This window comes from Synchiropus splendidus, chromosome 1, assembly GCF_027744825.2.
Source record: "Synchiropus splendidus isolate RoL2022-P1 chromosome 1, RoL_Sspl_1.0, whole genome shotgun sequence".
NCBI lineage: Eukaryota > Metazoa > Chordata > Actinopteri > Syngnathiformes > Callionymidae > Synchiropus > Synchiropus splendidus.
The window spans coordinates 37,067,129-37,083,189 of record NC_071334.1 but is presented as its reverse complement, the minus strand read 5'-3'; the positions used below and the strand labels follow the sequence as shown (position 1 = coordinate 37,083,189).

General features: G+C 38.9%; 1 protein-coding gene across 4 annotated transcripts in view; it reads left to right on the top strand.

Moving 5' to 3' along the window:
- The first annotated feature begins 32 nt into the window (after positions 1 to 32).
- dazap1 (DAZ associated protein 1) overlaps positions 33 to 16,061 on the top strand; it is a 36,262-nt gene continuing 20,233 nt past the window's right edge. For 2 of the 4 annotated variants that reach the window (XM_053866903.1, XM_053866912.1), the window contains exons 1-7: positions 34 to 187; positions 1,099 to 1,139; positions 2,044 to 2,210; positions 8,614 to 8,679; positions 9,070 to 9,177; positions 9,339 to 9,387; positions 14,358 to 14,440. In XM_053866903.1, the coding sequence (XP_053722878.1) occupies positions 156 to 187; positions 1,099 to 1,139; positions 2,044 to 2,210; positions 8,614 to 8,679; positions 9,070 to 9,177; positions 9,339 to 9,387; positions 14,358 to 14,440 (546 nt within the window). In that variant the 5' untranslated portion in view covers positions 34 to 155. Of the gene's footprint in view, positions 188 to 1,098; positions 1,140 to 2,043; positions 2,211 to 8,613; positions 8,680 to 9,069; positions 9,178 to 9,338; positions 9,388 to 14,357; positions 14,441 to 16,061 lie in introns of all 4 variants that reach the window. The other 2 variants (XM_053866904.1, XM_053866905.1) reach the window with 2 other exon arrangements.

The following is a 16,061-nucleotide window of genomic DNA, read 5'->3' as shown; positions in this document are numbered from 1 at the left end:
GCGAGTGTTCCTTTAAAGGCACTGCCCCCTGCAGCGTCGTCACTGCGCAGGAGAGTTTGAACCAAAAAGCGGAGTGACCTTCCTCCGCTCTCAGTCTGAGAGGGGCAGCGTTGAAGCCGGTCCCAGCAGTTGACGCTCCCGTCTTAGCCACAACGATGAACAACAACTTAGTGGGAGATGAAGTCGGGTAAGATCCGCTCTATAACGTCATTATTCCGCCGACTTAGTCATGACTGGTAACTCTGTTGACAAGCTGTCATCTGACAGCTAATGTTAGCGCGCAAGCTAGTTAGCCTTAGTAAGTTAGCGAGATCGTCCCCCGGAGGAAAGATGGTTCCAAAGTTCTGCAATTGAGGAGAGTAAAACAGTTGTTTCTGCTTTAACCACTAAAGAGCGGCTTCTCTATTATGGAAGTGCGGTGTGTTCGTCTTGACATGCGTGTTTTCAGTCATGCTGGTACTTATTCTAATGTGGTTGCCAGTTAGCTCAGCGGTAGCATAGCTGACGTCTGAAAGTCGCCCCTTGACTTCTGACGGGCATTTAGCGGACACCGCTGACGGATGGAACATCCCCTTCTGCACTCTCCTGTCCTTCTCGCTTACATCTCAAACAATAGTCCACAGCGTTAGTAATTGCATGCAAAAATGGTGCTTTAAACTGTCATTTAACTTAGACAGTCGCTTCATCTGCTGGATGGAGGAGAGTGGATGTTTCATTTGACGTGTTCGCCTCTTAAGTGGTTTTTTGTTCACTCGACGTGAAACACCGCATTCAGACCTGTATCACAGCAAAAGGAATTGTGTTATGTATATTAGACTTTTATTAGTGGGTGTGCATTATCAACTCGTTTGTGCATGTTATCTGTTACAACATCATATGCATCTGCATTTGATGTATATGTCTATGTTTGAAATTAATAATACTGTATTTGGCCATTCTACGCTGGTGTGCACAATAATAACCGAAGAAACAAAATTCAAAAGTTATGCATAATATGATAGCATGTGGATTCAGATGTACTTGTTTTATGTTTACAGATACAGAATGCATGTGGGTATTTCAGTTATTAGGTTTGTATCTAACATGTCATTTTTTTAGGAAACTTTTTGTTGGTGGGTTGGATTGGAGTACGACACAAGGTAAGTAAGGCTGCTGAAACACCAGATATACTTTTATTATGAAACGGATCCTTCTGGTTAATTACCATTCTATTACCAATTGTCTAGTGTTGTTCATTTTTGGACTGGATGTGTTTTGATTGCAATAAATGCAAGCTAAATGTTAATGACAGAAAAGACACCAGATATACTTTTATTATTTATTATCTTGTCTGCTGTCATGTGATGCAGTGGTGGCATTTGTTGAGGCTTGTGGATTCCCCATTTCCTTTGGTTTTGTTTGTTGACCGTAATACAAATATCAGATGCACTCCCCAATGAACACAAAAAAATAATTTTTGCTTTCTGTGATATCAGAATGAGAAACAGAAATCAAATTCTTTACATTTTCTGTTTGAATGTATGCTTAGAAAAAGGTTTCTGCTTTATATACCAATACATTCATTTAATTACAAATGAAGAATGCTCCTAAACGACAGGTAATAATGTCTTTATAGCTACTCAGGGAACATTGTTTCAGTATTGGCTGACTTTACATCTTGTTTCAACACGACTTCACATTTAATTTCTGAAGTTAATATCACACTACAGAGAGCTACGACTGAAATTTAATTTCCCCTGTGATAGTTTTGATTTACTGTATGTAGATGCTCTAAATAGCATCCCTTGTTAGTCAAACTTTTGATGACGTTTTTTCTCACTCTCCTCTTCAGAGTAGTATTTGGATAAAGATGAAATCGGAATCCCAAGCTTCTGGTTATAGTGGTGACTAGATCATTGCTCGCTTTAAGTAGGACAGTATCTTCATTTGTATTGCGAGTGCTAATTTGTTCATTAATGTGTGTTGACTCAAAGCGGCTTTTGAACTGTTTACTCAATCATTTTTCTAACTGCATATTGTTGACACTGTTACTTTCCCTTCCAGAAACTCTTAGAAACTACTTCTCACAATATGGAGAAGTAGTAGATTGTGTCATCATGAAGGACAAAACCACGAATCAATCGCGAGGGTTTGGCTTCGTCAAATTCAAAGACCCCAATTGCGTACGGACGGTGTTGGAGACGAAGCCGCACAATCTGGATGGTAGAAATGTGAGTGTTTTCTAATAGCTTGAAACCTTTTATGGGAATCAAATGTTTAATAACCACTTCAATAATGTGTCCACAGTTCTACTCTGGGTTCTTCCTGTCTGCCCTGCAGTCAGTTGAACACATAACATACTGCTAAGGCATTTGTTTAACCAACCAGGCTTTCCAGTTTTAAGTCAAATTGACTGACTTGGTAGCATACAGTAATTTAAAATACTAGAATAGAAAATTTAAATCTTGCCTGACTCGTTTAACTCTGCTCATGACTCAAGAAAATTGTTGAACACTACTCCTATGTTTTCCAAACCATCCTATTGGATAGATGTTAGATTAGATTTTGTTCCCAAATAACTTACTTCTTACTTTTTATGTCAACAACTGAAATGCGTCATGTTGTTGTTGGTGTAAAGACACACGGGCCGCATGATGGGCATCGAGAACTGGTTGTTATTGAGAAGCAGTGAGAAAATATCACTGTAATCATTAAGATTTGTTGATTTCTGTTCCTTTAATTGGGTCCTGACTGAGGTCCGACTCCAACTCGCTGCCGTCGCTGCGCGCCTCTAGCTCCGCGTCACCACCTCTCCGGCTGACAGCCTCAATCACAGTCACAGAGGAATTCGAGCGGCGACGGGTCGTAGTGTTCAAAAGTGTGGCTTTGTTTTGTTTTAGAAGATAACGCGTCTTAAGGATGAGCAAACCCCTTCGACACCATCGTAGAATGATGAAAGAGTGTTCTGTGTTTTGTCTGTGACGCCACCAACTCTCGAGCTAACAGTTAGCTTAGCTGTTAGAACGGACCTAACTTGTTGTAAGTTGTAGATGTAGTCAAGTGTCCTCCTCCTACTAATAACCAGAAGTGAACTAGGAACCTACGCTGAACACATTGTTTTAGATTATTATTCAAATAAGATCTTTTGATGTGGATGTTGATCAGCCATTGTTTTAAAGTTCAACCTTAGTAAGACACTGATCATCTGCGACGTTGGTATGCTTGTAGCAAAAAAATTATTGCTATGAACATACTTCATACATTAATTTGGAAAATTGCGAAATGAACTCTAAAGTAGTTCATGTAGATAATTTTCCTAATGACATTTTTTTTGCCTTGGGTGGCTTTTTTCTGGATTGAGCACCATACCCTGAAAATGTCTGTGCCCATCAATATGCATATGCAAGGTATAAATATTTTTGTTACAAAAAAGGCGTTTGAAACTGTCATCCAGGCAGTTTTGTGAGCTGGTGTCATGATTGTTGTCATTCAATATAGATCACTTTCAACTCAATTCAGTGGAATACTTCTTCGTCACTAGGTCAACCGATATTATTAGACATCTCTAATCTACACTGTTGCAGATATTCCAGTTTTGCACACAACACAACGGACAAAGATGTTCTGCTGCGAAAATGCTGGCTTATTAGTTTTTAAACATCATTTTATTACCGTTTTTTGTGATTTTTGTGAACATTGACATTGCAGACAGGGTTTATATATAAATTACAAATTTTCAATGTCAATTCATAGAGAATGGGACCAATTTGCATCCGGTTGAAGCTTAGAAGTCTGCTTATAACACACGTGGCCAACATGGGTAAAGCGATGGTGAATAACGGATTGAAAACAGCTCGAGACAAAGAGCTGGAAGAAGCTGCCAAGTGGAGCTCAATATTGCAGAAATGCTTTGCTATTTTTGCCAGAGACACGTACTAAGCATACAGACGTTTTTAAATTGAGATGTGGATGGGTAATGCAAATTAACCAGTCAACATTTTCTGCTAAAGCACATGGTGTGGCAATATTATTAGGAATATATCTACTCAAACAGACCCAAATAGTCTCTTTATAATTCTGACAGGCACCATTTTGACGTCTCAAGTGACGTTATTGAACGTATATGCTCAGGAGGTGACTTTAATCGTGTCTTTGATACAATACTGGACAGGTCATCCACACATTCAAAAAGCTCACTTGACTCCACAATCGTTTAACTTAAAGAAGTCCATGAATCTGATATCCGGAGGATTCCCACTCAGAGAGACTTTTTTTTTTTTCTCTTCAGTTCACAAAACCAACACACGGATTATTTTTTGATTGACTCCAAATTAGCTTCCTCTCTCTCCTCATGAAAATATTGTACCATACTCATTTCATGTCACAGCACATTTATGATAAGTGTTGATTTTGGTTTGAAGAAGGCTCAATACAATTGGCATTTGAACCCTAATTTACTCAAGGACGAAGAGTTCTTTGATATCTGTGCAAACCAGATCAATGATTGGATTATAAGCCAAGCGACAAGGGGGATGTTTCTGATTCAACATTGTGGGGAGCTTTTAAAGTGGTTATTCGAGGGACTGTGATACCAGAGAAGAGCCAGGTTAGTTGAAATTGGCCAAGAAATTACAAAAGCTGAGACACAATATAGAGCAAGTCCATTTATACCTACACTCAAAACTTTTGTAAAGCTTAAGTGTGAATATAATACCATTCTTACTAATCAGGTTAACACGATGCTTTTAAAAATAAAACACACACTTTGAATTGGGGGACAAACCTACTTGCTCAGCAACTGAGAGAAACACAAGTCAGTAGAGCTATACTTCAACTTTCATCTCCTGACGGTATAATCATCACTGACCATCAAGAGATGAATGATTGTTTTAAAAGATTCTATTCAGACCTATACACCTTTCAAAACTTCGCTGATAGCCAATGTTTCCTTGTTGTTGAAAGGAGACAAAGTTGAAACTGATCCTTCATCATATCGACCACTTTTAAATTGTGATCTAAAAATGTCAAAGATCCTAGCTACTTGGTTAAATGAACACATATCTACTATAACACACCCTGACCAGACAGGTTATGTCCTTGATGCACACTGAGCTTTCAATCAAGTTGAATGGAAGTTTATGTTGTCAACCATTAAAAAATTTGGCTTAATCCAGAATTTCACTTCTTGGGTGGGGATGCTATATTTGTCCCTGACTGCAGTAATTATAACCAACTCTGACCGATCTTTGTCATTTAATCTTCACCGTGGAGTTCGCTAGGGATGCCCATTGAGCCCTCTATTATTTGCCTTGTGCATAGAGCCATCAGCAATTAGTATTAGGTGCAACAGGAATATCACCCCGGGAAAAATTGATCACCACTTAGCTTTGTATGCCGATGACATTGTATTGTTTCTAGCACAAATTGAGTAGTCTATCACAGTTCTGTTAGATCTCATTAAAAGAGTTGGAACTATATCTGGATACACAGTGAACTGGCAGAAGTGTGAATTCGTGCTCCTGGTCAAAGAAACATATTTGTAAAAACAAGGTGACCTACTGGGCTGCAAATGCTCATACTCTTATGTATTGGAATAATGCATTTCCTGGTCATGACACAACTTGCTATTAATTAAAACTTAATTTGTTCTTCACTCCCAGCCTACTGCGTATGAACGAAGGGAAGACTAAAGTCGAGAAAGATCTTGGCTTCATTGTTTTATAACTCTTTAAACAGCTTGAGGTTGCTTGGAACTTCTAGTTTGGCCCCAATGTGTTGTAATAATTTATTTCCTCCCTCAAAACTAGATGCTGTTCTTTTGGTGCTGAAGAGAAAAGGGCTTGTCACTATTAATGATCTCGATGCCGATAGTGTTTTGGCATCATTTGCCCAATTACAGCAAAAGTATACTCTTCATACATCTGATTTTTTTCCGTTACTTACAAATCAGAAATTTTGTTAAAAATAATATTTCACATTTTGAAGTTGATCAACATGGTGTTCGTCCCTCCTGTCCTCCCTCGAGCTGGTCCGGGACCTGGGTCGCTTGAAAGGGGCAGGGTTCGGGGCCCCACTGCGTCAGGCCCAACATGACTGACTGCCCCGCAGACTTCCTCGAGCCTTCTAGATGTTCTACATGTTCGTTGATGCCATGTCAGATATGGGTACTCTGGAGAGGACCTGTCTCTCCTTGTTCCACAGCCCGGTCAAACCCAACCACGTGTTTTGAGCTGCTATTTGCAAAAGTGCAAAAACTTTTGCACAACTTCTTCCTCTGTCCTTTATGAAATCCTGCGCAATGCGCAGGAATGCTGCCATAGCGACCTGGGCCTAGTGGAACTCTTCTGTGGACAGGGAGTTTTTGTCACAAAGCATCCTGTCCATCGAGCCTGCCAACAAGGAGAGGTTCTTAGCTTGTGCTCTCACTTGAGTGCAGTAGGTTCAATCAGGAAATAAGTGAACCGGGAATGTTCGTCCGACAGCACCTGCTTCCCTGTAGCCCACGGGCATGTGGTTGGCACAGCGCCAGAGAGTCACCCAATGGAGGGAGGCCCTTCTTCCAGTCGACTCCCATTACCTTTGTGTACGGCTCGTACGTGTCTGCCAGAGTCCTGATAGAAGCTGGGGGCTTCCAAATGCTCCCACAAGTCCTCAATCGGCAGACAGTGACCGGGCGTTTCCTCTTTTTCGCTCTGTGCACAGAGCACAGGGTGTCAACTTTCTCTGGAGGGTCCACTTCCTTGGGGGGTTCTACACCCACACGTACCATGGCGGACACGAAGAGCTCTGGCATGTCGTCCAACAGGAAATGTCTTGATGGAGGTGTGGCTATGTCCTCCTTGTCTCCCGACATGGTATTGTTGTCTCGAGTAGGCCCCTGAGCATGCTCAGACGCATCCTCAAACAGAAGTGCCAGACCCTCACCTAGTCTGACATGTCATATAGGTCCTACAATTTCATGAGTTGCAGGCTTCACCTGCGACGGACTGGGTTCGGGTTGACTAGTCTGCCCTTCCCAGTCAGGAAGGATGGTCTCCCTGATGAGCCGCTCTTCCATCAAAAGGTGGACGCAAGCTGCACAGGAGTCGAGCTTGGCCCCCAAGCAACTGCGGCACTTGTCATGTATAAAATTGTATCCATCAGTCTATCTATCAGTGTTCTCGATTTAATCATTCATTTCATTATCCATCATGCTTCTTTCTCAAACTTACTACGTCCGGTGTAGGTACCAATTTTTTTTTAAATGTTTTTGTGAGCTGGAGAAAATTCAAATGAATGTTGTAATGGCCCTTTCTTCCACATGCGTAACATTTATTTCCACAAAAGACGATGTTTATCATTGGATTGTTTGCAGTGTTTATGTCCGTTCTTCCCTGCGGTCTGCGGAGAAACACGCTGTGATTGGCTGACTTACCTGTATACGAAGCATTGTTATTTGATATCGCACAAAAATCACAATAGACTCCATAGTAGACAATTTTACACTTCTAAAGATATTTAAATTCATTTATGTGTGCATGTATGAAGGAGTTTTCACATTTACTGAATCAGTTCTACCACTTCTGTGTTGGCTGAACCACACATTGTGATTGGCTGGTCTTTAGCAATTAGTTTCAATTCAAGATCACAGAATAATGTGGCAAGCTGCATCATTTCTCAGGGTATTAAACTAAATGAGATCTGATCCAAATATCTACTGCATCATGCATCAATATAGATCAAGACATTTATATGACAGTGTGTATCTGCGATGGATACTCTGTACATGAACATGTACTCTGTACATGAATCAGCAAGGGTGAAAACTTCAAATATGCACATTTCCCCTAGCAAATGAATAACATCGTCGTATTTTGTGGAAATAAATATTACACGTGCTAGAAAACACCATCAAATCTTTCATTTCAATTTTCTCACTCATTTAAATGTTTTAATGAGCCAGAGAAATTTTAAATGAAGGATTCGATGGCACTTTCTACCACATGCGTAATATTTATACCTGCAAAATATGATGTTTGTCACGTGTATAGGTGTCCATTCTGATTTTGGTGCAATATCAAATATAAACAATTTGTGAACAGGAAAGACAGAATTTAAATTTTAACCAAAAGTTCTAGGTAATCCACAATGTGTGTTGTAATAAAATATCGCTATTCGCTGTCAGTGTTTCGATTATCTAGATCGACTGTGAGCCTAACAATATATTGCAATATCTTTTTTTTTTCCCACCCATAATGTGTATATATTTATTGTGCATATTGTGATTCCCATTCATACTTAGAAACCATTTGAAGAAAAATTAACAGAGGTGTGTAACAAAAAGGGTCATCATAATAATTATCCACTTATTATATACCTTTCACGTAATTGGTACTCCTTTTTGTGTCTGACATTACATACTTTATTTAATCTTGCAGAATGTTTGAAAGGAGAATGGACTTCTTTTGAAAAAAAAATGTTAAGATTACCAGTTTTAGGAAGTAGTAAAAGCAAGGGCCTGGTATTAAGAGATTTATTCTTTCTGTTTCTTTTCAATCTCAGTAACCACATCATAGAGTCGCTGTTGCCTGCTGTATACTGAGATAAATGGTTATATTTATTATTTATTTAACTTTTTCTTTTTTTTTTTTCCAGATTGACCCTAAACCATGCACACCCAGAGGAATGCAGCCAGAGAAGTCTCGGACCAAGGAGGGCTGGGTAAGCATGTCCAAATTCCAGCTGTCACTACGCAAGGTACTTTAGTCTGGCCATCTTATTTACCTTTGTGTTGAGCCATTCACCACTTAACAGTTGTGAAAATGACATCACATAACTGGTACTGACTGTATTTTTCTGAAACCCTTGGAACGAGAAAACCAGCATGTACAGATTATGTGCCATGTGCAATGATTGTGGCAAGAGCAAGTAGAGAAAGCAGGGTTTGTGATCTGCACAGACCAGTGTTTGCATTGACATGAAATGTTAAGAATTATACCCCCGGGCCAGTTGAGAACCTAATTTCTGCTGAATGGATGATGGCTCGATGGCCTCTTCCCAGACTGATCCTTCAACAGACATTAAAATCCACACACTCCTTTTTCTTTTCAGAAGGGCAGCAAAGCTGATAGCAATAAATCAAAGAAGATATTTGTTGGTGGAATCCCCCATAATTGTGGCGAGCCTGAACTCAGGGACTATTTCAATAGATTTGGAGTGGTGAGTATAAATGTAATCTTTTGCTGCAGTCTGAATCTGATCCCATCTGGACATTTCCTTAGACATGTTATTTGTGTAAATGTGGACAGTGTTGCATTGGAGTACAAATAGAGACTAGTATTACTAAAACGGAGGCACTGTTTCCTTTTGTCCCGTTCAAGGTTACAGAGGTGGTCATGATCTATGATGCGGAGAAGCAGAGGCCCCGAGGTAAAAGCTGATCCTGTTTTTTTTTTTTTTTTTCTTTTGTTTCCCTTTTCATACCTAGGCATGTTAATTCGAATGGCAAACTATTCTGGGCTGAAGTGAACCCTTCCACACTCACAACAGAATGATAGTGCTCTTATCAGACCCGTGACACCAAAGTCTCACTTCTGAATCTTGACAGTCACAGACCATCACATCTTTTTTAAAGGTTGGCTTAAAACTGAATGCAGAACCAAATAAATGAGCTCCAAAATGTGTAGAGATAAAGAATATTTTTTGTTATCACGTTGAGGTAAAGAATGTTAGAGATTGGCTGGTTATTCCCCAAATTGGAATAAAATCATGTACAAGAGATCAAAACAGTTATTTTATATAAGTAAATAAATAATATAAATAATATATTTTTGCCATATTGCCCAACCCATTTCCGGCAACATTTCTAAACAAAGACATTTTCTGGATTCATTTCGGCAAATAGCATGCCGAAATAGCATAGTGTCAGTAGGTGCAATATTTCACAAATTTAAATGGATTTCCTACAGGACACAATACGAAGCACACTGCGCTTTGGCAAAGGTTCCTTTGGTGGTGTGCCTCAGGGTTTAATCAATGAACAAAGTGTGCTGTTGCTTAAAAAAGGGTTGAAAACCACTGGTTTAGAGGGAGCTGGAATCTTGTTTGCACCAGTGTTTAGAAAATACTCTACAATGAACAGGCAACAATTCTGCAAAGTAAGAGAAACAATAATTGTTAAGACTGACATATATGATGTAGAAAGCAAAAAAAACCTCACAGACTAAGCCCCCTCCTTTAAAGAAAGATAAATGATCAATAAATATAGTAAATGTGTAAACATGGTGAAATGGCTACACGCAGCTCTGCTCTGTCAGCTAGTGAGTTATCCCCATTGTTTATTCTGACTGACAGAGCCTGAGTGATTAAAAACAAGCTTCTATAGCAATAGAAGTTGTTGCTACCTAGTGAGTTTTCAGCAAAGCTTAACTGATATTTAACAGTATTAAACAGAAAACTAGCATTATTATAGGCAGGTACATTAAAAGTAAATTGAATTCGCTTTTATGTTTACCCAGTTGTGGTTCCGTGGTTCCAGTCCAGATGCCAGCGATGGAGATGCTGCAGCATCAATGACATGCTATTAAGATGATGAGGCGAGCTTTGTTGCACCAAACAAAGGTCACTGTGTCCGTCTCCACATCCAGGCGAAAATATTTCTTTATAGTCTTTACACACTTGGTCAGCATCTCTCCTCGCATCCCCCATCATTCTCAGACTTGCCCTACATCTACTATCCCGACCCGTTCGTGAGTTTAGCGTTTCACATTATTATATTCTTGACTGAACTTGGGTCACGTATTTTGCTTATTATGCTTATTATCGATTGCTGTGAAGTCAACCAAGTACTTCCCTGAACACATTCACGTGCTCCGCTGCTGCTGACATTCATTCAAGTCTTTGACAAATAGTAAACCACGATTCCATGGTGAGCCAACTGTAGCCCCAAATATATGTGGACAAACTGATCACTGATTTACTCGAGTGAGCTCATACTCTGATGGGGTCATTGTAACGACTCATTTGTGACCGCTGAAATAAGTTCCTCTACTTGATGTTTGTCCACAAGCTTTGCTCTGTGTTTAATACTGCCATAGAGCATCATCCTTCATTTACCAGACTTTTATGGGAATTTATTACGGTTCTATTTGCAGTTGCAGCAGTGATATGAGTGACATGTTGGAATCTATCACTCTGCCCCCAATGATGTGGCTGAATATCAATCTGCCTTATTCAGCAGGTACTTTATACTGCAGTTATTGGTCTGTTTAAATGCACGAAGTATACAAAGGCAAAAGACACGACTCTTGAAAGAAAACGGAACAGATAACAATATTCGATTAAAATGTTTCCTGTTCTCGCTAGGGCAACACGCTGAATTTGATTCTGTTAGAAACAGTTTTACGTGCATTAATTCAATAGAACAATCTTTGTCGGCAATATATGATCATTTCATACTTTTGTGACTTTTTGAGATCATTACAATATGAAGTGCTGACTAACTAACTTAAATCATGTGTTCATCACTGATCTGGGCCAATGCAAACAACATGCCTGAACATTTCTGCTCAGCTAGATCCAATAGGGAGGTGAGCGGCTTTGTAGCTACGCTGGAGGCAAACAAATCCCAATGTGGCATGAAATTGTTTCACTTGTTCATGAGGTTGTCGTTTGATAGGAGATCTTAATGAAGGCAGAGCATGAAATCTTTAACATTGAAAACAAATATAAGTTGTGCTTATTGCTGACTTTCTTGTGAGGGAGATCCCATTGTCTTATTGTGATATGTGCAAAATGATGTGAATTACTTGGAAAAAATCAGTTAATTTTGACCAAGACCAGGCAAAAAGTCTCGGTCAAAAGTTTTGTCGGAGACCTTTCCCACAGCAAAAAGAAAACCGCACTTTTTAAAGGTGTCAGATTGAGTAAAAGTAGGTGCTCTGAAAATGTAGTGCGTCAACCCATTTTCTTGACCTAATTTACATTTGTCATTAGAATAACATCGGTCATGCACTCGAATGGCTCAAATGTACAGCCAAAAAAAGCAAGATCAATGACATGTGTCTCTCATGAGCTTTTCCTCCTCCGAAGCTGTACATTTTACAGGGACATACTGAAAGTGTTCCACTAACAGTGCTGTCCTACATAGCATAGGTGCTGCCAGTGACCCGCAACGTGTTCTGAAACTTTCATTAGCCTCTTTTGGGAAATTCCAGAATAGTTTGTCATTGAACTTTAACATGACGGAATTAGCACTCTTGCAGTATTAATCATTAATATAATTCTAGACTAAGTTTTCATTTGCACCTTGATCTTAGATTCTTGATGTAGATATTGTGTGAATCATTTTCCAATATGCAAAATATAACTGTAAGTAAGGCCTGTCTGTTTTTCTTTTTCCATCCCCTTCTCCTTGTGAATGGTTTGCATATGATTAACTTTGTCTTTGAAGATTTGTCTTTTCTCCTTTAGGTGCATTCACTGGTACCACCAAGGTACAGGCCACACCAAATAATTGCTGTATTCTACTTGTGGTGACATTTAAAGTAAAATTTTTAACTTACTTGAATATAAGGAGTTGTGATTTCAACAGGATGTCCGATGGTTATTATGTATGAAATTGAAGACAATGTGACCATGTGCCGCATTTGTCTAAAAAGCATCAACACCACGGCAAACATTTAGTGACTTCAGTAAAAACTCCTCCCTTGTACAACTAATTAATTAAAGCAAAGAAATATAAAGAAAGTTGCTGGACAACATTGCTAATTACTTACAATATATATTGGTTTTTGATATATATATATATATATATATATATGTATATATTCACTATCCTCTTTAATGACGTCAAGCTATTATATGTGTCAAGCAGTCTGTATATTTAGATGAATGACAGGTTAATGACAGATGTAATAAGCAGTAATAGATCTTGATCTCGGGACAGCCTGGCACAGTTCAAGAGGTCTCTGAAGTCTACCATCTCAAAGGGTGTTAAATTGAATCCAGGTTACGTCCCCTGGTAGGGACACATGCACTCAACCCAATTCTGCCAATCCAGAAACTTAATCAGATTCTAACTAGACCACATCTAAGTATTTGGTACAAAGATGTTGTACAAGACTACAGCAGTTTTGTTGAGTTTTTTTTGTTTTGAGTTATAGAGATCATCACACGATGTAGATTACAAACAATTTGCTATGAGCAAGACTATGTCACGTCATGTGAGACGTGGACCTTAAGTTTGTCATGGCCTGTATCTTTGTGCTACCATCAGTAAGAATTTCTTCAATTGTATGTGATAGGCTTATCCTGGCTGACTCAAAAAATGAAATACATACTTCATTGTGGGAAAGCTTGGAGTAAGCTTAAGACGTTCTAAAGTTTGTGTTTCTTCATATTTTGTGATGCATTAACAATAGCTGCTGCAAGTGTGTGCCCCACTGCACTTTTACTGAGGGACAGGTCAAGGTGGGGTTTGGATGAAATGGCATGAACATTTTGTTGTCTACAGCATGAACCCTGATTCCAATGAGTTGTGTGATGGATCTCAATAAGATAATATGATGAAACCCCTTTTTGAATGGCTGAGTTCCAATATATCACAAATTTTCTGAGGGTGCTAACCCTGACCCAGAGAAAAACTGCATTCAGTTTAAATACTTAGGAACACTACAGAGTCATTGAGTGTACTACTCAGTCATGCTGCGCCGACCCTTTTCTCTTACCACTGCTGTAAATCATATATACATTGTCAGTTGCGCGAGAGGCATTAATACATCCTGGACAGGTCACACACACCATTCACACATGCACTTTGACCAGCCAGGTAGCGCTGGAGTAAGCTTGGTCTCATTTAGGTTTGGATATCAAATTTGACCTAGTTCTCGCTTTTTTTTTCTACAATGAGTTCCTGGCCAATTGGCACATATATTGTTTTAGACTTTCTTTCTTAATTTTGAAAGCCATATTCTGAATTTAATGTCTCTTATTATAGATTTCTCATTCTTGGTGGACAATTTGCCATTATAATCACATAACAAACAATACATAATTATCATTCAATTACATACCATTTTATTTATACTGTACATGACATTGGAATCTGGGTTTGTCCGTTCTTTTTCTACTGAATCAAATTGTCTACTTCGTGTCGCGTTTTAATCAGTTAAGCAGCTGTGTTGTTGCCATCATTACACAGTTAAGCCAAAATTCAATCCCCAACATTGTTATGATGGATTTGTCTCATCTCAAGTCACCGACATCATCCAGACCCCAGTAGCTTGTTGCTTAGATTTGATGGATCCTCACTCTGCTGAAGCTAGTACTGTTCTTCATCTTGTGTTGTCATAACTCCCTCTTACCCCCTGCTACCTTATTCACTCTTGATCATTGGCTAGGTTTTGGATTTATTACTTTCGAGGCCGAACAATCAGTGGACCAGGCTGTCAACATGCATTTTCACGACATCATGGGCAAAAAAGTGTGTAGTTGTGGTTTTATTACCCTTCAGATCAAACAGAGGCTTGGGCGACTGGACTGGAATTAGGTTCAGATGGGCAGCGATCTGACTAATGACTTATTATTATATGATTTAGAATTAAAAATGAACTAATGTGCTTGTTTAAGGCATTGTGTTCCTAATATTCAGCTATTGATTCAGTGCACTTCTATGTTCTTAACAAAATGTGAGACTTATCTGCTATGATTTTTTTTTAAATCAAATTCTTTTCTCACAATTACTCTACCATCATTCTTTGTCGCCCAAGGCTTTGTGAAATCAACCTATCCTTTAGGATGTGCATACACCATACACCTTAAACAACTGTTTAAGGAAGGTCAAATCTCAATACACACACAAAAAGCTACAAAATTCTATGCATCGACATTGTCATTAAGATAATCCACCTAAAGGATTGGTGCTATCTGTTTGTTTTCTTTGAATGTTTTGCTGGCAGGTCACATACATGCGAGCATCTTATTTATTTATTTTATATACTTACAAAAAAAAATAAATCAACCCTGTGCCCTCTAAATATGAATCTCCATACTGTGTCAGCAAATTCTGAAAGGCAAGTTCAAATATACAGTACAGAATTTAGCTTGTACTTATATATGGTATCTCTGGTATTAAATATATTAATTCAACATGTCATGTAAGGTTTTGAAAGAATAATTACTGACAATAAAAAGATACACATAGGACAACCGTGACAGAGAACTTTGTAGTCTGGAACCTTGTTGAGACAACAAACCAAAGTATATCAAAGGTCTAGGTCGAAAATACATGGAACACTGACCTTTAACCCTTTGAATAAGGCCAAAATAAGTGAAAAGTATAATTTAAGTTGTTTTGAAACCTAAGTGGATGTTTAACACCAATGTCTATGGGTGATAGGGATTTGAATGCATCCCTATAATTGACTTGAAAAACCTGTTTTTTTTGTTTTTTTTTCCTACAAACTCCATCTGTGGTGGAGCTCTTCATAAGCAAGTGCAGTTCATAGATTGTGAAAGTACCTTAACCAGTGAGAAATGTTGCGAGACAGAGAAACAAGTGGGCTTTGGATCATAGACTCACACTGCTCACGCGACAGTACGGTGCTTTCCTGCTAGGAAATAAAGTCAATTTTGTAATGAGGCTTTGCCATAAATCTCCTGACAGTTCTTTTGTTCTTTGGAGCAAACACTATCCACCTGGCCCTCAGCTGATTTAATCAAAGAGGACAGTGGCTACTCATTGTGTGTCCTTTTTCCTCTCCAGGCTTTAATTTTAAAGGCACCTTTAAAGGAGATCATTCAGATCGCCCCTTTTGGGGAGATTTTGTGATTAGCATCTTTTAAAGCCATTAATAGATACCATTGAGAGACAGAAAGGCCTCTCTTCCTCTCAACCGATAGTAATGATTTGTGAGCACAAGGAAATGATTAAACACAACAAAGTTAGCATGCATGCAAGTCATGGCATGCATAGTCGTGGACTCAGTCAAATAAGTCAGAGAGCAGAGTCCGAGCTGATGACAAGGAGTGCATGACATTCAATTTCAGAGTCGTGAATGTCAGAGGGTTGGAAATGATCAGGTTGGAAATTATCAACATGCTAT